The following is a 25,085-nucleotide window of genomic DNA, read 5'->3' as shown; positions in this document are numbered from 1 at the left end:
TATTGCTTATTTTTGTTGCTATTTTATTAGCATACACATTTTGTGGCCTCTACATCGGTTTCAATGCCAATATCAGATGACATTGTCCAATGAAGTGTTGTATAGAAATATTCTTATCATTCTAGCTAAACTTTATCGCTGAATTAATTTTGAATGATATCCATTACACATACATGCATTCAGACTTCAAAGCTATATAAACAACAAAATGCACTTAAATTTTAGATCTTCGTAAAAGAAAACAATAACTAAATAAATATTCATAAACTTAGCCGTACCTGAGGTTTCATCCTTAATTATCTCCCCTAAATATGTGGCTGTGTTTTTTGTTGTTCCACTCTCCAAAATCTGATTGGTTCCTGGGATTGAGACATTAATTCTCATTGGTGCAGTGGCACTGCAAATATTAATGATAATTTGAAATTTTAAGCAGGCAGTGTGTAATCTGCATTTAGAAAGAAATGATATCAAATTATGATAAATATCTTTAGTTGATAATTCTAGTATATTCTTTAATTGCATATAGAGATTTGATAATTAAACTACAAAACAAATGTATAAGATATATAATAAGAAAGCAGCATACCTGATTGACTGTAACAACTTAGACTTACTTGCTGAGAACAAAATCAAACAGCTCCTGAAGTTTGTCCCTGAGGACCATCGGTCCGTCGTTCGGTTCACAGTATCGGAACATCCCCTCCCCTGATCCTTGCTCCGTCAACCTCTTCAGGAAATTATAGTGATGTTCTGAAAATAAGACACAAGATTAGGCCTCGCAGTTCTGCCATGGGGAATAAAATAATGTTCAATATGTGACAATGCATTTAAATCTGTTTAAATCTGGAGTATGTTCCAATCTTTTATTCTTTTATAATATGAGTATGTCAGATACAATATAGAGCAAACCAACAAGTCCAGTCTAATTCATTTCCATATTCAGCATAAAACGAGGCCCATGGGCCATATCGCTCACCTGAGCACTGTGGCTAGGAAAAAAGCAAAAAATTAATACAGCAGTGAAAAGTTTAATGCATAAGTAGACTTGACCTACCCCTAAAACAGGGGGGGGGGGGGGGGGTAGGATTTGAAATACTTTGAATCTACACTTACTAAGAATGCTTTAATATTTCTTTGACATACTATGGCTTTCATTCCTAGCTACAAGTATGAACTTTCATTTTGGCCTCACCCTACCCCGGGGGTCATGATTTTAACAAACTTGAATCTACACTACCTGGGGATGCTCCCATTTAAATATGACTAATCATGGCTTTGTTGTTCTTGAAAAGAAGATTTTTAAAGATTTTTTTTTCTTTTCCCTATATAATCCTATGTAAAACTTTGATCATCCATTGTGGCCCCACCCTAACCCCGGGGGTCATGATTTGAAAAAAAAATTGAATCTGCACTATCTGAGGATGATTTCATATAAATATGACCAATCATGGCTTTGTTGTTCTTCAGAAGAAGATTTTTAAAGATTTTCCCTATACATTCCTATGTAAAATTTTGATCGTCTATTGTGGTCCCACCCTAACCCCCGGGGGTCATGATTTTAACACACTTTAATCTACACTACCTATGGATGCTTCCAATTAGTTTCATATTTCCAGATCCAGTGGTTCTTGAAAAGAAGATTTTTCAAACATGCCACCAAATTTTTACTATTTCTTAATTATCTCCCCTTGAAAGAGGGTGGGGCCCTTCATTTGAACATACTTGAATTCCCTTCACCCAAGAATGCTTTGTGGGAATTTTGGTTGAAATTGGCTCATTGGTTCTCAAGAAGAAGTAGAAAATGTTAAAAGTTTACAGACAGATGGACAGCTATACAGACGGACTACAGACAAAATGTGATCAGAAAAGGTCACTTGAGCTTTCAGCTCAGGTGAGCTAAAAACATCGCAATTCACTCTCTGGTGCAAAATGGGCACAATATATGAATAGACAAATCACGTTTAGAAAATCCCACTGTGTGGATGGTAAATGGAGTGGTCAGGTCCTTCAGACTGCCCATTAGACTACTGAACCATTCCTCTCGCACATCATTGTTTCCGTAGAGACTGGAGTCCATTCCATCTGTCAGAAACACAATCACGCTCCTGTCTACCTCCCTCTCTGTTAAATCAGATTTAAGTAAACAACAATCTGCTATTATTGCATACATACTTTTTTTTAATTTGATCATGCATTATGGTCAACAAGAGTTGATCTATCATGGAATTGCTGTTCTTCAAAACAATTTTTCTCTTTATCAGCAGTATCTTGAATGATGATGAAAAAAAATGATAAGTGGAATTGCTAATAGTAAGAGTCATCAATACTAGTTTCTTTTTTCACTATTTTTCACAATAAGAATTTGTCAGTACCTGTTTTTTCTTGAATTTTCTTCATCTCTGATCCTAAGTGACTAAATGCCCTGGAGAAGCAGGTTCCCCCTAATGCCTTAATCGCCTCAATCTTGTGTAGGTAGTTTGATATGTCAAAGTCCACAGTGGAGGCCTTGTCGTTAAACAGAAATAAATCTGTAATGATGCTGGGGTGTTGTAATGCATTTCCCAGTATATCTGTCAGGGCAGCTTTCACCTAAAATCAAAATAATATAACTGCCTTCAGAGACTAACAACAGCACTGGACTTATAAGATACTGACATGAAAACAAAACAAAACTGCTGATTGTTTAACAATCATCTCCCTATTCTATTCGTTAAATTTATCATCATAAGTCAAGCAAAATTAAAATCTATTATTTATGATCATCAAAGCTTCCATTTTCCAATTTCTAGATAGTGAGAAACCCAATTTAAAATCATTATACATGCAAAATTGAACCAATTATTCACCAATGCATATCAATATGTAGATTGTTGCCTCTGTCATGAACATTAAACAAGAGGCCTATGGGCCAAGGTGCTCAAATAAGAACTTTGGCCAAGCTGTTCTTCAACAGATTTTCCCCCTTACATTACCTACTGTGGCCCAACCCTATGTCTGGGGATCATGATTTTGAAATTCATAATTTAGGATCAACACTACCACAGACTGCTTCCACATAAGTTTCAGCTTTTATGGCCCAGTGGTTCTTGAGAAGAATATTTTCGTAGATTTTTCTTACATTATTTCAGTGTAAAACTTGGATTCCTTCTTATGGCCCCACCCTTCCCTGGGGGTCCTAATTTGAACAATTTAGAATCATTCTACACTATTCCATGATGTTTCCACTAAGTTTCTTTCAACTTTTCTAGCCCACCAGAGGTTCTTGAGAAGGCTTTTAAAGATTTTTCCTATATATTCCAGTGTCAATCTTGGACTCCCTATTGTATAGCCCAGCCCATCCCCCGTGGTCATGATCTGGACAATTCAAAATCTACACTACCCCAGGATGTTCCCACATATGTCAACTGGCCTAGTGGTTTTTGAGAAGAAAATTTTTTAATAACTTCACCCTATTTTTGTCTTCTCTTGATTATCTCCCCTTGGAAAGGGGCTTGGCCCTTTATTTTAACAATTTCAACTCCCCTTTATCCAGGTATGTTTTATACCAAGTTTTGTTAAAATTGGAGCAGTAGTTCTTGATAGGAAGTTGAAAACTGAACAGTTTACAGAAGGACAGACAGACGGACAATTGGTGATCAGGTGAGCTAAAAACACAGATGGATTCTAGCTAAGCTAAAGTATTGCAATTAAAAAATATATTGCAAACAAAAGTTGGTCTACTTTGTAATATTATACTATACATGTGTTACTGGATGAGATGACATGAATGTTATATCCTTACCTGTGTTACTGGACTCCCTGACATGGACTTACTGATATCAGTGGACTTCCTGACATGGACTTACTGATATCAGTGGACTTCCTGACATGGACTTACTGATATCAGTGGACTTCCTGACATGGACTTACTGATATCAGTGGACTCCCTGACATGGACTTACTGATATCAGTGGACTCCCTGACATGGACTTACTGATATCAGTGGACTTCCTGACATGGACTTACTGATATCAGTGGACTTCCTGACATGGACTTACTGATATCAGTGGACTTCCTGACATGGACTTACTGATATCAGTGGACTCCCTGACATGGACTTACTGATATCAGTGGACTCCCTGACATGGACTTACTGATATCAGTGGACTTCCTGACATGGAACCAGACATCAGCTAGGATCAACAGGTGGGTCACACCTGTTCTGACCTCTTATACCTGTCTGATGGGACTTCCTGACATGGAACCACTGACATCAGCTAGGATAACAGGTGGGTCACACCTGTTCTGATCTCTTACCTGTGTGATTGGACTCCCTGACATAGACTACTGACATCAGCTAGGATCAACAGGTGGGTCACACTGATTCTGACCTCTTATACCTGTGTGATGGGACTCCCTGACATAGAACTGACATAAGCTAGGATCAACAGGTGGGTCACACCTGTTCTGATCTCTTACCTGTGTGATTGGACTCCCTGACATGGAACTACTGACATCAGCTAGGATCAACAGGTGGGTCACACTGGTTCTGACCTCTTACCTGTGTGATTGGACTCCCTGACATGGAACCACTGACATCAGCTAGGATCAACAGGTGGGTCACACCCGTTCTGATCTCCTCCTTCTGGGAGTCAGGCAGCTGTATAGCAATCTTAGCCAACTGTTCTTGAACAACACAGCTCTTCTTATCTGGGTCCTTATCCAAACTTTCATCCTCATGATTTTTGTTTTGTTGATCTGCACAATTTTATTAAATGTGTAGTCATTCAAGTGGAGCTTAATTAATTAATTCAAAACAAGCATAAATATTTCATAACTTCTGGAGCAGACTGAATTTTCCTACATTATTGTGGATCATAATTTTTATTTAAGAATTTTTTTATGTGAGTTATTGCAGTGTAAGTACCATAGACTCATCAAATAGGCATATTTTTAAGAAATGAGTTATCCATCATGTTTGAGTTTCATTGGGATATGACATGAAGTCGGTCACATGATCAAATTCTATAATGCCCTTTGGGTGTTATTATGAGGTGCATGCATGCACATTATTTACTTTTAACATTAATCATAAAAGCAGCAAAAATACACTCAGTATTTGAATTGTGTCTATTTCTATGTGTGAACATGCATTGTGCGCATGTGTGAAAATTACATTCAAATCAATTTCATACTTGGTTAGGCCATTCCAAGTTTTTTCTCTGTTTAGCGTCCACCCATCTTTCAAAAACCTACCTAACTATTCGCAAAAAACACACAAACCAAAACATAAAACACAGGCTTAAAAGTCATAAAAATGACCCCTTCAAATGATTTGATCTAACTAAATTGCATTAATAGAAGAAATATCTATTCTTAAGCAAAAACAAGGGATTAAATGCATAAAATACACCCAATATAACTTACTGTACATAATTATTTGGAGAAATTGACAAAATTGAAAAATTTCGACAATATTAATCAATTTCAGGGCTTCTGATGTTGTATGTTTTTTCTTACCTGGGGTGTCAAAAACCAAGGCGCACGCGGACGCTAAACATGGATAAAACTTGGAATGGCCTTAAGTAAAAACACAACAAATGTAAATATTATGAATTTTTACCAGAGTAAACTCCCCTCTCTGATTCAATGAAGTCTATTAAAACTTGTGCTTGAAGCTTCTCCATTTCTGCTTGTCTGTTCTGGAAAATGTAAAATAAAATGAATTCATATTTACTCTCTGAAAGAAATAAAATTAATCCTGTTGTAAAATGAAAAATTGAATACATAACTGAATTTTGACTGATTTTCAGTACATACATACGGTTGTGACTGTTTCAGTTAGATGTACTTAACTGTTCTCTTTGTCTATGTGCAATGTGTGGATGATGTCCAAAGTAAATCACGACGATAACGCAACGTTTGTTTGTCGTCTAGTTTCATCACCTTACAAAGTTACACCCTGTCTTGACACCGTTTATTTTCCGAGTGAGAGCAGTCGACAGAGGTTCGCTTCACGTTGCCAAGGCCGGTAAAATAATGTCAACAAATATTAATCTCTCCGATTCACAAAACAATAAAAAATGGATTAACTGATGCTCTCAATATATAGTAAAGCTATGAATACATTGCAGCAGTGTTTCATCACCATTGATATTTAATGAAAATCAGTGTTTGATTCATTGCTACATTATTGCATCACCGAAATTTTTAAAGCAAGAATGTCGATCCCGATTGTTATTATTAATATTCTTTAAGGAGATGAAGGACCTTTAGCTGAAAAAATAACTGTCATTTAATTTTTCTCATATTTTGTATATATCTTATTTAGTATGTCCCACATACTATAAAGCAGACATATCAATAGGTTTCTAGACTTATTTCTGAGATATTGAGTGACAAATAAATACCCCACAGTGTCTGAGCGGAGTTTTTATTCTCCGTGTTTCTGGGTCCATTACTCGGTCGATAATTGAAATTTTTCACCATAGATAAAAAATATACCAGCGGAAATGTGTCTTTTAAAATATTTTAGAGTATAATAGGGTTATTAATAACACCACATTTTACTTTTTTAGGACAACTTAAACCATAAAAAAATTAATTTGCAAAAAATCCTATCATTCAATATTTGAAAATTTACGTCGAAGTTCAAGGTCGTCATTGTATTGATTAACTGTAAAAATATCGAAAGCTGAGCTCAATATTGCTCGATTAAACGAGTATGAATGAGAAAAACGTGTCATGTTTACATTTCTCGAGTATGGGAAAACCCAACTATGACGTCACACATTCCTGAAATAAGCGAAATAAGACAAACCCACAGAACTTTTCCGTCAACAACCATGTAAAAATATTTTTTGCGTTCTGAAATTTACAAAATACCCTACCATGTACATATTATGGCCCGTTTTTATGATTTTATACTACCCGTTATTACTGTGTATGATCTTACTGAATAAGAGATCCACTTTTTTAGGGAAACGGCAGAGTGGATTAATCTATTCCGTAATGTTGATAATATTTGCAAGAAATTTTGAATGTTTTCAGATATTTTTTTTACTAGTTGGTGAACGCAAACAAACAGTCAAAAAAATCATACAAGTACTGTGGTTTCAATCTCGTTTTGTATGAGATTAAATTGAGTCACGTGACCATACATCCTTCATCCCCTTAATAGAGACGATACTATAATCCGATTTAAAATTCTTTTTTTTTTTCTTTAAATGCACGTAAAATAACATTAATACAATTCCTTGGACATAATTTTTATTTTAGCTTTCTTATTTCTCAATGATGTTAAATTGTTGATGTTGAACTCCCTCAACTTTGTATTATTTTAATAAATTGCTAAAATAGTGCTTTTTTCTGTTTTATATAATCTGGCTAAATAATATGATAAATTTACATTAAATACTACAAGTTTCATGATAAATGTTATGTAAAGTTTGGAACTCTCCTAAAACTTTTGAATATTTTTGATGACCTATCCATTTAATGAATTTTAATTAATTCACTACTTTATCCTACATAAGTAATTCAGCAAATTTTTATTAGGTACCTATGTTTAATTATTTCCACCATATTCCAATTTAATTATTTGCTGATCATTTGTTAATGGCACTAGATAAATTTATTAAAATAACATTCAATCTACCACAAATTAATTAAAAATTAATCACTTTTAAAAAGCCTAAAGTTTGCAGGGGTTCCACTTGAAACCTATTACATGTACGTGTAATCAAATATTGATACAGCTAATGACATTGATATTTAATCAATCAGAAACATGAAAATTTTTATAATAATTCATGTATCATAATGATAAATGTTCAGGTTTAAATAATAAATTTAAACAGATTTAAATTTAGATTTAAATGAATAAATATCTTTTTATCAAGAAGGAAATTATCAGTACTGTTAATGTAAACTAATCCAAATTAATCTTGAAACAAACACATGGGACACAAATGGTTAAATATTTTTTTTTTTAAAAAGGGGGGGGGATTAATAAATAATTTTTTCAAAAAGTTACTTGGGTTAAAAATTTCACTCATTTTTTAACAAGAGGCCCAGGGCCACATCGCTCACCTGAGCACATCTGCTAGGAAAAAGCAAATATCAGATCATAACTGAAAGTTTATTGAGGTGGGTGGGGGGAGGGGGCTTGAATTTTAATACTATTTGAGAATGCCTTCATACACTACCTGAGGATGATTTCACAAGAGTTTCATCTTTCCTGTCTCAATGGTTCTTGAGAAAAAGATTTTCCTATATATTCCCATGTAAAACACTGATCTGCCATTTTGGCCCCACCTTACCCCAGCGAGGGGGTCATGATTTGAGCAAACTTAAATCTACACTACCTGAGGATGCTTCCTGGCCAAGTGGTTCTTGAGAAGAAGATTTTTAAAGATTTTTCCTTTATACTCCTATGTAAAACTTCAATCGGCCATTTTGGCCCCACCCTACCCCCTGGGGTCATGATTTGAACAAATCTGAATATACATTACCTGAGGATGATTCCACATGAGTGACATCTTTCCTGGCCCTGTGGTTCTTGAGAAGAAGATTTTTAAAGATTTTTCCTTATATACTCCTATGTAAAACTTTAATCGGCCATTTTGGCCCCACCCTACTCCTGGGGGTCATGATTTGAACAAACTTGAATCTACTCTACCTGAGGATGATTCCACGTGAGTTTCATCTTTCCTGGCCAAGTGGTTCTTGAGAAGAGGAATTTTAAAGATTTTTCCTATATACTCCTATGTAAAACTTCAATCGGCCATTTTGGCCCCATCCTACCCCTAGGGGTCATGATTTGAATAAATTTGAATCTACACTACCTGAGGATGATTCCACATGAGTTTCATCTTTCCTGGCCCAGTGGTTCTTGAGAAGAAGATTTTTTAAAAATGCCATTAATTTTTCTCTAATTCATAATTATCTCCCCTTGGAAAAGGGCATGGCCCTTCATTTGAAGAAACTTAAATCCCCTTTACCCAAGGATACTTTGTAGCAAGTTTGGTTGAAATTGGCCCAGTGGTTCTTGAGAAGAAGATGAAAATGTGAAAAGTTTACGACGACACCGACAACGACAACGGACAAATTTTGATCAGAAAAGCTCACTTGAGCCTTTGGCTCAGGTGAGCTAAAAATATTTAAGCAACTACTAATACTTTGTTAGAAACCCACAGATTATCTCGTCTTTACTTGATGAGTAAAGATGAGATCACCAGTGGGTTATATCTGACGATGCTACTAATACAACTTCAGAAGATTACTGCATGATTATGCTAGCTGCTGATGACTGCATGAACAAGCTGGACTCATTAATACTGTAGCGAACAGTAGATTGGGATCTTATATTGCCTTGCCAGAGAGCTTTTTTTTAGCAATGCAATAATTATAATCAATGACAAGCCTGTATAACCCTTGGATTGGTGACCACTTTAACGTTACAAAATTGGTGGCTGCCTGGTGACTTTACTGCTTGGCAGTCTGCTTCAGGAAGTCTTTGAGTAAGGACTAATATTGGTATCCATTTACAGACTTGGTGTTGCCACATCTGAAGAGATTTTGAATTGCTTCAGGAAGCTCTGATATACTAGGATTTTGTGTTCATGAACTGACTTACTGTTTGGGAACTGCATTAGTTGCTGTAACTGAAGAGACCCATACCCTCAGAGAAGACTCATGCTACGCTTCCCTGAGAGGGCAGGGGAAGTGTAACCAACAGTTTACCGAGTATATTAGGAAAATTACACCTGCCTAGCTCGAGAGCTATAGCTTAAATTTAGTGATGCGGTAGGGTCTTAAATCCTCTACATAAGGCAAGTTAAGCAACGGTGAGTCTGTTTCACACTTGGATGGGCAACCTCTAAATGTTACAATACTGTTGATCTGTATCATAAATGCAGGAATTTTATGTCATATTACAATTTAAATTTGTATCGGTATAATAAAACAGTTAAAGTATATCATTGTCTTTTGGTATTTGCACCCGTTAATGCATGAAAATAATGATTAGTTAATCTGTAAAGGAATAACTTTTTAAAAAGGTGATCTTTACAATTTAAATTTGTATTGGTATAATAAAACAGTTATAGTATATCATTGAGGGAGTTAGCAAGATTCCAATGCCCCTCGACCAGGACTATTTTGGGAAATAGTCCAGGTCTTGGGGAACTGGAATCTTGCTAAATCCCTCAATGATATATATTTTAACTGTATAATAACACCAACTTAACTTTTAAATGTGTATTCTAAACTATAAGCTGCCATAGTATAAGATACCATGATATCACAATTATGTACAAACAAGAATAAACTGATTTATAGAAATAATAATTTATTACAGTTTTTGCAAGCATTTCAATAGTGTGTCCCTGATTTTTGTTCGAACTATTTCTTCTCCATTACAAATAATATGGGTCGAATCTCCTTCCACTTGTATTAATGTGTCGTCATTAGGCTGCAACAAAAGAAGAAAGCAAAGTGTATCATGAAAAGATGCATGTCCACAATCCTTTAAACCTTATTCAAAATTCATAATAAAAAAGAAATATCACTTGAACATATTACAACATACATGTATATGCATGATGAATTTTATACAGTAAAACTCGTTTAGTACGAACAGGGATATAGCGAATTCACGGATATAGCGAAGTTTTTCTATGTCCCCGGCAAAATTCTTAACAAATCTTTGTAAAATTTTACGGTTATAACGAACTCTGATATAACGAATTTACGGATATAGCGAACTGATTTTGAGTCCCGTTGAGGTTAAATATAGTGAAATTTACATCCTTTATAATGAACTCTCAAAGATTTTTAAAAAATTGATAAATTAAACTCTTTTTCTGTTTAGCATATGTATATGAAATCCAATTCATAATATAACCTTAGTTATCGAAAATATGTTTTTTGATATTTGCTTTCCTAACATATTTAGTAGTAATACCTGAAGGAAAACATGCATATTGCGAATTCGCTACAATGGTTATACGAATTTGTTATACGGATATAACGAATTACGGATATAGCTAATTAAATTCACAGGTCCCTAGGACTTCGCTATAACCGAGTTTTACTGTACATGTACATGTACAATTTGATATGATTTATAAAATGTCAACATTCACTTTTCAAAATAAAATTGTAAACATTGTCAAAACAAGGAACAATTCCTCAGAAAGAAAGAGATACACGTACATGTATAAAACACAAGTTCATAGTAAAATCAAGTAAAGTGCAACTAAAATATTTTGTTTGAAGAGACAAAATTCCTCCTCTTGGGTCCTACTAAGTAAGAATTATTTTCTCATCTTCTGAAACTTTCTAGATATTTCTATTATAATGAAAGAAAAAGTGAGCTAGCTCACATACCCCACGCTCCCCCCAAACTTGACAGTGAAACACATAATGAAAGGCACAGTGCACTTTAAATACATAGTATAGATCAAAAAGGGCAATAATTGCAAAAAATCTTCACATCAAAATGTCTTGCATATGAGGACATTTAAATGTGGAATGAAATTTCTAGATAAATAATGGAATCAAAATTTCTTGGCATCATACAAATCCAAACATTAATTTGAAGTAATGGGGGGGGGGGTTGAGAAATTTTCTTGAATAATGGGCAAAACTCTTTTGGATAAAAGAAATTATGTACAACAGTTTAAGAGGAGTGGTGCTGACAAACTGTTCATCTCTATATTCAAAATATGGCCAAAAAGTCTAAGTTGGAAAGTGTGGAAATTCACGGAAAAATAAAGGAATCGGAATTTCCTGGTAATATGCACATCTAAACATTGTGTCCTAAATACCTGCAAAGTTTGACGAAATTCTGTGCAGCGGTTTATGAGGAGTTGCGCTGACAAACTGTTCATCTCTATATTCAAGGTATGGCCAAATGCCTAAGTTAAAAAGTGCGGAAATTCTCGGAAGAAATAATGGAATCGGAATTTCCTGGTAATATGCACATCTACACATTGTGTCCTAAATACCTGCAAAGTTTGACGAAATTCTGTGCAGCGGTTTATGAGGAGTTGCGCTGACAAACTGTTCATCTCTATATTCAAGGTATGGCCAAATGCCTAAGTTAAAAAGTGCGGAAATTCCCGGAAAAAATAATGGAATCGGAATTTCCTGGTAATATGCACATCTACACATTGTGTCCTAAATACCTGCAAAGTTTGACGAAATTCTGTGCAGCCGTTTATGAGGAGTTGCGCTGACAAAGTAAAGAGGACTGACTGACTGACTGACGGGTCAAAAACATTATACCTCCCGCAACTAGTTGCGTGGGGTATAATTATAGGATGGTAAACTTTTAAAAACTGTTTTTCAAACAGAGAAAATAAACACAATGTCTGTAAATTTATTCACAGCTACTTTGCTCATTTATCACATCATTCAAATTTAGTGAAGAAAGAGCTTGTTATAGATAAAACCTCTTGATTTGAAATGAGCTTGTGTTCATGAATTTGTTATCAAAGCAAGATACATTGTCTTACTACTAGTAGATTTCTCTTTGTCATTTAAAATTGAATTTAAATCTAACAATTAAGGCTTACTAAATCAATGATGGATCCATCCTCAGTGTCTTCTACTTTAATGTCAGTTATCCCTTGCTGAAAATTGTCAAAAAAATATATAAAATTTATTAATAGATTTTTTTAGGCTTCTCAATTTACAAACAAGAGTCCCATTGACCAAAATGCTCACCTAAGAGTGGCTGACACACCATGAATGAATTCAGAGATAGGGTATTCAAAGATTAAGGAAGTTCCCCATATTGTAGTCTTCAGCAGATCAAAGTGGTTCAATAATTTTAATGAAGGGTATATTGAGTATTAATGTAAACTTTGTAAGTAGGAAGTTTTAATGTGTGTTTTGTCATTTTTGGCCAAGTGTGCTTGGGAAGTATTTTTTATGGATGTCAACCAAAATTTTTTTTTATTTGTTCATCATCTCACTTGGTTTTCCATTTGAATGCTCTTAGACTATATATTAACACAGAGATCATTGTGCCAAATTTTGTTGAAATTAGCTTCATAATGTTGCTGGAGAAAAAAAATTGTGAATATTTAGAGACAGAAAACAGCCTGTACAAATGACACTGCTGGCACACACTTGCTGATCAGAAATGCTAACTTAAGGCTTTTGGCTCAGGCATTGTAAGATTTTAAAATTTCATGGAATTTCAAAACTGATAAATTGTCTTTGGATTACCCGTGTAAGTGCATCAACAAAAGTCTGAACATTCAGACTGCCCCAGATATATGACTTCTGTCGAATCAAACTGCCGTCTGCTCGTCGCTTCTTTCCAGACAAATGTCCTTCTGGCAACATCTTTAGTGAAATTCAGAAATAAATCATTAGTTTCACTCATCAGAAGTTGTGATAATTTGCTAAACAGCAACACATACAAGATTTTGAACATACATGTAAATATGAGAGCAAGTACCTCCAGTGTGTATTTGTTGTCCTTGATATTTAGGGCAGCGGTAACCATGGATACCATACAGCCTGGTTTCACTTCCACTGGACCGATATTCTTTGCCAGCTGAGGAGTGATTTCTACAGTTTCAAACTGTCTTTTTATGGGTAGTGTTAAAATCTCTCCTCTTTTACAAGTAAGTGGTTGTGGGTCCTAGAGAGAAAAAACCTGTATGTTTACAACACCATTGTCCTACCATAGCCAAATAAAAATATATCAAAATCTCTGGGTTATGCCTCTACTCAAAGAAAATCAACCAAAAATAATAGAAACGCTGACTCATTCTATGGCTGATCATTAAACATTCATAAATTAACTGTACATCTACAGACATGATGGAAAATATCTACATGTAATAGGTGAAATTTTCATAAATTCTGAAGGTGAATTGATGATATGTATTATTAAACAGTAATTCAAAAAAAAGTCTACAATCACATCACATATATTTCAATGAGCCTGAATATTGACAATTCTCAAAGACCAGTCTAAGAGCCAAAATTGGGTCAACTGTGAACTTAATTTAAACAATATTTTATTCACTGATGGTATCGTAAATAGGATTGGGCAGCAGGCGCAGCCTATTTTAGCCCTCTCAGGGTCAACTGTGAAACTAAAATTATAAAACTAGAACACTTAAAAAATTAGCTCAAGACATTATCTAAGCTTAGAAAAACAAGGAAGGCTGGAAGTTTTTTATGCTTAGTTCTAGAATCACTGACAGAAAGATGAATTGAAAGATTTAACACTGAACAATTTCGGAAAAAAGGAATAATTCAAACATTAAGAATTTAGTCTAATAAATTTAAATGCCCTGTATGTAATACATATATAAGATACAGTATGACCTACATCTATTTGCTTACATAATCAATGACGAGGTCTGTTTTGTGGGTCAGGTTAGCCGGCGGGTGCACATAGGACTCAGACACCACAAGATGTCCCGGCTTTAGATCTCTCATCAACTTGTTCGCTTGTGAAAAATTCAGGCTTGTATCAATTGGACAGTAACAAACCTACAAACGCAAAAACTATGAAAAGAAATGCACTGATGAATGAAATTTTCTGGAAGTGTAAGAAGAGTCAAAATAAAATATATCTTGTGGACAGCATACTGTACCTTCATCTGAAGTGGTTGGAAAGGTGCTAAAGCTTCTATGTAAGGGAAATCAGGCTCTGCAATAGAAAATTAATAGCTTCCCTCAAATTAAAAAGAACTTCTGAGTTAAAGGCACTTGTACAAAATATACAAATAATATTCTCTACAATAATAAAAAATATACATGTATCTAGCTAAGCTTGATCTTTAAATTGAAATCACTCCATAACAGACTTTCTGATCTATGAGGCGGTCAGCCAGATTCAATCACCGGTGGCCAGATAGCTCAGTCAGTAGAGCACCTGACCAGTTGAACTGAATGAAGATTTTTAACAGTATTGTACTGTTATAATAAATTCAAGATGTAATAGTATTGTGTTAATGCAAGGTTTAATGATGTGATCAAAGTTTTTTGGTACTTAACAAGATTTTAACAACATACCAGTGAAGAGTATTGTGTTGCTGGAGGATTTGCCCCAGAGCTCCATAAAGTGTACAACATCTCCCATTCTCAGTGATGGATGGCCAGCAAATACAATGCATGGAGACTTAAAATCATTCTGTAGTCCATCTGTTAAACACACATAAACAACACTGATACAAAAAGTTAAAAAGATCAGTTTAGTAAACATTTTTAAGATACTGTACATTTGTGGAAGACATATACAAGCTGTGTTAAATCACATTTTACTTGCAGGATTTTTATTATTATAAAATTAAATACAGTGGAGCCTCGTTTACCCGGATGCTTTGGTTCCTAATTAATTTGTCCGGATATGTGAAGCGTCCAGATATCTGAATTACCAGTTAAACAAGACAAAATAACGTTTGAAATATTCCGTTCCGATGAAAAATCGTACGGATCGATACTGAAGCATCTGGATATCTGGTGTTCTGATATCTGAAGGTCCACTGTACATAAAGAAAGATAACTTTTTATTTATATGTCATGTTCTACAGTTTCTGTATTACTTCTTATTCATTGTTTTACATTTATATTGATTTTATAGAGAAATGCATGAACCCCTGGTAATCTATTACATTTTCTGTAAACATCTGTACATGCATGTACACTGTACATAAATAAACAATCAATGCTCTTTCTTCATTTGATGACATACCATGTATATTTGTGTAATGTCTCAGTCTTCCTATTGATACAAGCTGAAAGTAAACAATGTTCTTTGATTCACATGCCATTTAAAATACAAAACTTTTCATACATGTATTTTAAATACAGGTACATACATGTATCTGTTTGTCTGTATCAAATTACACACATCTAACAAACTTCAGTTTTATACATGTAGTTATAAAAATAAAACAAATTTCATGAAATCCCTTACCTCGGCATGAGGAAATGGGGGCTCTGGAAGATATACTTTGTTTTGTTTGGATGTTGATAGCCTAGTGAAGATCATCATCAATGTAAAAGTTCAACAATATTACATGTGCAACTAGAATATCATTAACAGGAACATTTCTACTAGATCCTTTGTCAACCCTATAAAAATGCATCTTCACATACATGTATGTTAATTTAAACATCTACAGCAAAAAGATTTCTTTCTTAATTATTTTGCAAGCTAAATTAAAAAAAAATGTGTAAAGCAAAAATTCCATGTAACACACTGACTTATTTGTTCATACCAAAACCCAGTTTATCTACACTGTAAGCTACTAAAAATTTTATCTTTTAAATATCTGTAAACTATTATTATATGATAAATAAGCAAACTGATATACCATTCTGCGTAGATATTGGAGTATGCTAATGAACTGTCTGACACAGGAGACAGGAAGTACAGAGGAATTGTGGTTAATCCACAGCTATCAAGATGGCCGCTTAAACATTCAAAAAGGTCAAAGGTCATTCCTGATGGGTAACAAGGCACAAGGACATTACCCCCGTTCTTTATTGTCACCACTGAAATAAAAAGATCTAACTGCAAATTCAAAATCTTACTTCGAAATCTTGACTCTGCATGATGCCAAGTGTGGATTTTTGGTTACCTGTGTTGACACAGAATTCACCAATCATCTGATCAGGGTTATAACCTGGGGTTTTTGTCATAGAACTAAGAATAATTAGGTCACTCTGTCTTAATGGGTCTGTGTCCATGGGCTGGAAAAGAGAGAAGCAAAAGGTTGTAGTGTTCTCTTAACTAAACAACGTCTGATACTGCTGTAACCTGTCTAATATTAGTACTCAGTGAAATGTTTTGTTTTCATATATTCATATAAAGCACATTCAGAGAGCTCTTATTCAAATCTACACTTACAAAAAAATGTACTTGTTTAAAAATCAATTTAAGCCAAATTTCATACATGTCAAATTGAATACATTTACAGTAACTTATTATTCTAATCACAGTAGCATTGGATTATACTTACTTTGGGGTGGGTGGTCAAAGTTGATGTTCCAGAAATGTAACAGATCTACAGAGATAAAAAGATTTTTGAAATGTACATGTACATATACTGCATATGTTTCAAAAATTTGATATACTAGTATGTAATGCTAGCTTTTTGTGAACACTTGACAATGCTGACAAGCCACTTTCTGTTAAAAACAGTCAAACACAGTTATCTCAAATGCAATGGGACTGTAAAAAATCTGAGCAATCAAAAGATACCAAATATAAAGGGTAAAATACATCAAAATATAATTTGCAACAACTCCCAAATAAGTACCGGGTATGACAAATCCATCGAATTTGAGATAAAGTTTGAGATACTGAAGTTTGCCTGTATGTAGTTAATTCACTCTCAATGCTTTAGGCTTTCCTTTTGTTTGGCAATTCATATACAGTCAAACCTGTTTTAAGAGGCCACCTTTGGGAAGTCTGGAAACTGGCCACTTAAGACAGGTGGCCTCTTATTCCAGTTTGCCCTCGAAATAGCGAGTCGGTCAATAAATAATCAACATTAAGCACTACACTTAAATTAATTAATCAGAAAATTAAATAGGTAAATGTTTTTTAGGTGTATATATATTAATTCATGCTAAAAAAAAAGAATTAAATAATTCCAAATTGTTACTTGATTTGTGCATGTTTCTGTTCCTACATATCAGTTAAACATCATGCATGATTTTTTACATTGAGATATTAAGTAAACTCTTTTAATAAGCATTTGAAGAAAAACATGTGCTTTACTATAATCTCTTTTTTATTTAAAAAAAAATAACACACATTTAAATAAAAATGTCTAGAAATTTATTTAAGTAAGTTCAAGTAATGTTCAGCAGTGTAACCCCCCCCCCCAATTCAATAAATCGGCAATTACCTTACTTGCTGGAGTTTTTAAAGTCTGGTTTTTGTTTTATATAAAGCTGTCAGAATTTCTATGTAATATAGATAGAAACACAAATAAGATTAACCAGTTGACCACAAAGGTGTATTTACGCAGTTGAAAACCATTCTACAGCTCAGGTGTCCTGTGCACTAGAGCGTAACTAATCCCTATCGATCGTCTTTCGATAGTGAAATTCACGAGATAATCATGCACTTTGTTTTCACAAGAGTAGCAATTAGGGTTTCTACATGGAATCAAAATTTAAAAGGTGTGAAAATATCGATAGCCCTGTATTAGGTCACATACTCTCAGAAAACATTCAAGGTAATGATGAATTAATATCGAAAAGTACAAAATCTAGTAGAAATATTAGCTTTAAGATTGAATTTCTTTAGCTCTGGAAAAATATTTATTGTAATTCAATTCTTTTAAACTTTCATCTTAAATTTTTTCATTAACACAAAGTTCAGAGTATCTACAAGTAATTTGTTTAATTGCTTTAATAGGTCAAATTGACCATCGAGCATATAATTACCCAAGCAAATGTGTTAAAAAGACGCGATAGAATTGCAACAAGTGACGAAATGGCCGCTTATTTCAGAGTCCATAAGACTGTGGGTGATGATTTGAGTGGCCGCTGGCCGCGTTACACAGGTGGCCATTTATTCCAGTTAAAATATATAGTAAAAGTCGTCGGGGGGAACTGAAAGTGGCCGCTGACCGCGAGTGGCCGTTGATTACGGGTGGCCGCTAAGACAAGTTTGACTGTAGTTTATTTATGTTCTGATAAGTAAGGTTTTGGTAACCAATGGTTACACAGAGTTGTTCAATTACAACATGAAATGCTACAATTCACCTTTTGGTATGGGGACTTGATTTACCTTTTGGTACGGAGACTTGATTCACCTTTTGGTATGGGGACTAGATTTACCTTTTGGTACGGAGACTTGATTTACCTTTTGGTATGGGGACTAGATTTACCTTTTGGTACGGAGACTTGATTTACCTTTTGGTATGGGGACTAGATTTACCTTTTGGTACGGAGACTTGATTTACCTTTTGGTATGGGGACTAGATTTACCTTTTGGTACGGAGACTTGATTCACCTTTTGGTATGGAGACTAGATTTACCTTTTGGTACGGAGACTTGATTCACCTTTTGGTATGGGGATATGGGGACTAGATTTACCTTTTGGTACGGAGACTTGATTTACCTTTTGGTATGGGGACTAGATTTACCTTTTGGTACGGAGACTTGATTGTCCAGTTACAACTGCCAATGCTGTACCCAGAACTACAGGCTGTGATAGTCAAAGCTCCAAATATGTTCTGCAAAAAAAAACACCACTTACAAATTTTATCACTGACCTGAATTTTGAACTATTTAATCTGGCTTTTAAGAAATATTATACAATTATTGCTGTTTTTTGAGATTAATACAATGATTTAGCCACCTGGGGAGTACAATATTCACTGAGCCAAGAGGGCGAGGTGAATATTGTACTTTGAAGGTGGCTAAATCATTGTATTGACTGAAAAAATTGTTTTATTATATGATTCAATGATTAAATGATACAACTCATTACTTGTTGGCATTTCTTGAAGTCCTAACCAATTACAAAAAGAGAAGCAGAGTTACAATGTAAATAAACCTCACCTGTTGTATTAATTTAAAATGTTTAAAATCTACTTAAGTTGCCAGGAATGAAAAAAAAAAATGTCAGGCTCTTTTCTGTGATAGATTTTGAAAGGAAGTAGGATTATCAGTGATAACTGACAGCTTAAACAGTAAAAATGACTTGTAAGTTGTTTGTTTAGAAAAGGTATCAGAGGGAGGGGTGTCCTGGCACCCCCACTTACCACCCCACTTACCACCCCACCCCAAATTATATATTCACCGAATGTTATGTTTACATGAGTAAAAGTAGGTAGCAGGTGTAATAGCTTACCAAACCTATTTGTATCAATTTGGAATTTCCCCGATCTATTTTTAGATCATTGTGGAGAAACACAATATGTAATGACATTAACAACAATATTAATAAAAATCCAAAGTCATTCTGGAAATTACTCAATAAATTAGATAAAATCAATACTGGACAAATTTCATCTCATGATGTTCACCCTGAGGAATTTTATCAGTTTTTTAAAAAACTCAACAAAGCTGACAACAATCACAATAATTTTCATAAAAGTATAATAGATAAATTTCATGTCTTGAAAGAAAAACTACATCATAACCATTTCCTTGAACCAGATTTTACTATCACTGAAATAAGAAGTACCCTTAAATCCCTGAAAAATGGAAAGAGTTCTTCCATGGATATGATATCAAATGAACTGTTAAAAAGTGGGGGATCTGTAATGCTGAAACCTCTTGAAAAATTATTTAACTTTATACTTAATTCTGGTGTATTCCCAAAAAGTTGGAATGAGAGCTATTTAGTATTACTGTATAAGTCGGGTAATATGCTTGATCCTAACAACTACCAAGGTATATCAATTACTTCAAATCTAGGAAAACTTTTCAACAGAATAATCCATACTAGGCTACTTGAATTTGTAAACTCTACATCACTGATAAGTGAAAATCAAATTGGTTTCAAGGAAAACTGTAGAACATCAGACCATTTGTTCTCAATAAAAACAATAATTGATCACTACAAAAACAAAAAGGTCTATGCTGCTTTTATTGATCTTAGAAAGGCATTTGACACTGTATGGAGATTAGGTTTATTCTATAAACTTCTTGAATATAATATTTCCCAAAAAATGTTCAATATTTTATTTTCCATGTATAGTAATACAATGAGTAGAATCAAATTTTCTGATGGATTAAGTGATGTATTCAATTCTGAATGTGGTGTCAAACAAGGGGATGTCTTAAGTCCCACACTTTTTAATGTTTTTATTGATGGTATTGTCCATGACTTAAAAAATGGAAAATGTGATCCTGTGCAAGTAAACAAAATTCATGTAAATTGCCTGTTATATGCTGATGATATTGTAATATTCTCAGAAAGCAAAAGCGGTTTACAAACCAGTCTTGATATTCTCAGTAACTATTGCTCAAATTAGAAACTTCAAGTTAATGTAGATAAATCTAAAGTTATGATATTTAACTCAAATAGCAAGCCTCAAGGAAATGAATTTAGTTTTAATGGTAATGCAATACAAATTGTACCAAGATACTGTTATTTAGGTATTATGATGAAATGTAATAGGAAGTTTAATTTAGCAACAGCTGTGCTTATTGAAAAGGCTAGAAAAGCATGTTTTAAAATGAAAAGAATTATTGGATTTGATAACCCATGTAAACTTTTAGAAAAACTCTTTGATGCTATTGTACTTCCAGTTCTTCTCTATTGTTGTGAAATATGGGGAGTGGATCTCTCATCCAAAGATATTTCAAATATTGAAAATTTTCACTTAAAATTTATTAAAGACATCCTTGGAGTGCACTGCAAAACATCCAATGCTGGTTGTTTAGCGGAACTTAAAAGACTACCACTTTGGTCCAAAATTTCCCTCTCTAGTATCAAATATTGGAATCACCTGAAAACTTCTGATTCTTTGGCCTTTAAACTTTACCAATCCACAAGTAACTGTAATTCTTGGACTAAGAAATTATTTTCTATTCTAGATAATCTTGGATTCTCAAACATTACAAAATATACAGGTTCCATCCAACACCTTTTACCAAACATTAAACAAAGAATCATTGATCAGTGCACTCAGGAGCAAACGTCAAAAATCTTTGGTTCAGAAAAACTTGATTTCTTCAAGAAAGTATACTCAGGAAAAAGAAGTCCTTATGTTGATTTACTCAAAAAAAGATCTGAGAGATCCTCTCTTAGTAGAATTAGACTAAGCGCACATAAACTTGCAATAGAAAGTGGTAGATATATTTCCACATCAAGAAATGAAAAATATTGTAATGTTTGTAATACTGGTGTGATTGAGGATGAAATACATTTTCTTTTTCAATGTAATTCTTACTCTAAGCTAAGAAACACATTCTTTAGTAATATTTATAACATAACAAAGAAAAATAATAATTTTAGCAATGAGAAATATATGTTACAATTATATGTAAACAACTAGAAACGAACTCGTTGCGAGCAACGAGAGGTCTTCCGTCCGTTTCAGGAAAAGAACCTAAAATCGAGCTGAAAAAGTGATAAAAAAAATTTGGTCACAAAGGGGATTGAACCCAGGTCGCCAGCGTGAAAATCCAACGCGCTTTTTCCTCTTTATTCCCAACACGCTTAAATTATGCGTTTGAGTCCACTGCTCTAAATGTCCTTGAATATACTTCTTCAACAATACACCTGTCGAAGAATCACGAAAGACGGCCACGATTTATAATTTCGCGCCAAGCGCCACAAGTTAATCTGCGCGCCTTTTCTTTGGAATGTTTCATTAAATAGGGGTGATAGTTTCAATAGAATAATGAAAAAGGAACGTTCTTTAAGCCTAAATTTTGAGGTTTAGAAAATATATTCAACAGATTGTACATATTCTATATCTTATATAGGTAAGTAACACAAAAGAAGTGAAATGGTAATCATTTTAAACTTTTTATTAATTACCAGTTTATCCCGTAAGTGAACTTACCCGATTCTCTACACCTTCATCGAAAGGTAGAAAAGGTTCGATGAAAGACATGTCTCGCCCTTCGACGGTCAAGGAATCAGATTTCATTTATGTTCAATGTTCAACTTTAAATATCTTTGAGAAAAGAATGTTAATATAAACTCCATTAGACGATCTTATTTAAAAAAAAGGTTTTCTTATTTCTGTCTTTTGTATTATTTTAATATGACTCAAGTGTGCATGGGAAACACAGTGGTTACGTTTGTGAAAAACGAATAAATTCTGAATACTGCTCTAAATATAGTTATGTATACAGTACACCTGCAACAGTACACCTGTCTAAGAATCATAAAAGGCGGGCCACTATTCATAATCTGGCGACAAACACCATGAGTAAACATTCTTGCTTATCTTTTGGACTGATCTATCAAATAGGTGTAATAGCTTCAATGATATTAAATATTAATTTAAACAACTTCTTATCGCCTTTATTTTATTTCGACGTTAAGAAAGTAAATTTAACACATTGCACACACATTTCTAGCCCAATTACACTAAAGCAGTAAAACGGAAATTAAGTTTTATAATTGTCACGAAATTGCAGCGTACTAATTGGAGAAAGTCCACGTTGATTTTTTACTTTTCATATATCATTTAGTCAAACGCTCAGCTGCCTCCATAAACACCTACTTGCGAAATGGCGGAGGTGACAGAGACAGTCGCCATCTTGGGTCCGCTTCAGATTTTCAAATATTAATATCTATAGTTCAGATTAACCAATATTAAAACAACTTATATGGTAAGCATCAATAGAAGTGTCTCTATTAATATTCCAAAAATAAATGAAAAATATTGAAAAACAAAAAAAGTTGAAAATTTGGACTTTTTGATTTGGCTTCCGGTGGCGACAGGAAGTTCTGACGACGAACGAAAAGTTGCGTCCTGGAAAGTATTGATCATCATCTATAAACTCTGAAAGTTTCACATTGATATCTTTTACCGTTTTTGAGTTTAATTGTGGACAAAATGTCATTTTAAAATCAGGAAAATGGTCCAGAACTTGGCACCAGAGAGGAATTTCCAAAAACTGTCTTGGAACTTTCAAGAGTATCTTACAACACATCTTTCCTGAAAATTTCATGTAATTCTATCCAGTAGTTGTCGAGAAATCGTGTCAGAAAAATAATAATAATAACTAGAAACGATCTCGTTGCGAGCAACGAGAGGTCTTCCGTCCGCTTCACGAAAAAAAAAAACCTTGTAAAATCGAACTGAAAAGTGATTCAAAATTTTGGTCACAAGGAGGATTGAATCCAGGTCGCCAATGTGAATGGGCTTTTTTCTCTTTTACCCACAACGCGCAAACCATTAAGCCACTGGGAGTACTGCTCTACATATACTTGTGTATACTTTTGCAACAGTACACCTGTCTACGAATCAGAAAAGGCGGGGCACTTTTCATAATTTTGCGCCAAACGCCACGAGTAAATATTTGGCCTTTTCTTTGGACTGATCTATTAAATAGGTTTTTAGCTTCAATGAAATTAAAAAAAATAAAACGTTCTTATCGCCTTTACTTTATTTCAACTTTAAGAAAGTATATTTAACACATTGTACACATAACATATCGTACCCAACCCAGTTACACTAAAGCAGTGAAACGGAAATTTAGTTTTAAGATTGACACTGAATTGCAACGTACTACTACGTGAAAGTCCACGTAGTTTTTCACATTTCATGTATCCTTATGTCAGAATGGTTTAATCAAACGCTCAGCTGCCCCCATAAACCCCTATTCGCGAAATGGCGGAGTTGACAGAGACAGCCGCCATCTTGGGCTCGCTTCAGATTTTCAAATATTAATATCTAGAGTTCAGATTAACCAATATTAAAACAATTAATATAGTAAGCATCAACAGAAGTGTCTTTATTAATATTCCAAAAATAAATGAAAAATATTGAAAAACAAAGAAAGTTGAAAATTTGGACTTTTTTAATTGGCTTCCGGTAGCGACAGGAAGTACTGACGACGAACGAAAAGTTGCGTCCTGGAAAGTATTGATCATCATCTATAAACTCTGAAAGTTTCACATTGATATCTTTTACCGTTTTTGAGTTTAATTGTGGACAAAATGTCGTTTTAAAATCAGGAAAATGGTCCAAAACTTGGCACCACAGAGGAATTTCCAAAAATTGTCTTGGAACTTTCAAGAGTATCTTAAAACACATCTTTCCTGAACATTTCATTTAATTCTATCCAGTCGTTGTCGAGAAATCGTGTCAGAAAAATAATAATAATAATAATAATAATAAGAAACAGTACAATAACTATAAGGTCTTCCGTGAAGACGGAAGACCTTAATAATAATAAGAAACAGAGCAATAACTATAAGGTCTTCCGTGAAGACGGAAGACCTTAATAATATACAAAAAGTCTTGAAAGTTACTGTTAAATTTATCAGAGACTGTTTTGAACTTAGAAGTCAATTACTTGACAATTTTTGAAAAATATGTAAACATTTAATGATGTTCAGTGGGCCTTTGCCAATTATTGTAATTGTGTTTGTGCCAATAAAGTATTTGTATTTGTATTTGTATTTATTGAGT

General features: G+C 34.0%; 1 protein-coding gene and 1 pseudogene across 1 annotated transcript in view; one reads left to right on the top strand and one right to left on the bottom strand.

Moving 5' to 3' along the window:
* Positions 1–25,085, bottom strand: part of LOC134260218 (uncharacterized) — a 56,989-nt gene that overhangs the window by 24,249 nt on the left and 7,655 nt on the right. Inside the window, exons 7-24 of the mRNA XM_062742802.1 lie at positions 19,122–19,211; positions 16,980–17,024; positions 16,599–16,710; positions 16,332–16,512; positions 15,932–15,992; positions 15,707–15,749; positions 15,028–15,156; positions 14,607–14,662; positions 14,353–14,502; positions 13,454–13,639; positions 13,219–13,338; positions 12,548–12,617; positions 5,603–5,671; positions 4,541–4,737; positions 2,373–2,589; positions 1,960–2,121; positions 615–750; positions 279–397 (exon numbers count right to left, since the gene is read on the bottom strand). Of these exons, the coding sequence (XP_062598786.1) occupies positions 279–397; positions 615–750; positions 1,960–2,121; positions 2,373–2,589; positions 4,541–4,737; positions 5,603–5,671; positions 12,548–12,617; positions 13,219–13,338; positions 13,454–13,639; positions 14,353–14,502; positions 14,607–14,662; positions 15,028–15,156; positions 15,707–15,749; positions 15,932–15,992; positions 16,332–16,512; positions 16,599–16,710; positions 16,980–17,024; positions 19,122–19,211 (2,143 nt within the window). The remainder of the gene's footprint in view (positions 1–278; positions 398–614; positions 751–1,959; positions 2,122–2,372; positions 2,590–4,540; positions 4,738–5,602; positions 5,672–12,547; positions 12,618–13,218; positions 13,339–13,453; positions 13,640–14,352; positions 14,503–14,606; positions 14,663–15,027; positions 15,157–15,706; positions 15,750–15,931; positions 15,993–16,331; positions 16,513–16,598; positions 16,711–16,979; positions 17,025–19,121; positions 19,212–25,085) is intronic.
* Positions 20,887–25,064, top strand: LOC134260215 (uncharacterized; annotated as a pseudogene).

This window comes from Saccostrea cucullata, unplaced genomic scaffold (genome assembly GCF_032062105.1).
Source record: "Saccostrea cucullata isolate Sc308-1 unplaced genomic scaffold, CSIRO_AGI_Scuc_v1 ctg915, whole genome shotgun sequence".
NCBI lineage: Eukaryota > Metazoa > Mollusca > Bivalvia > Ostreida > Ostreidae > Saccostrea > Saccostrea cuccullata.
This window is presented reverse-complemented; position numbering and strand designations above follow the sequence as displayed.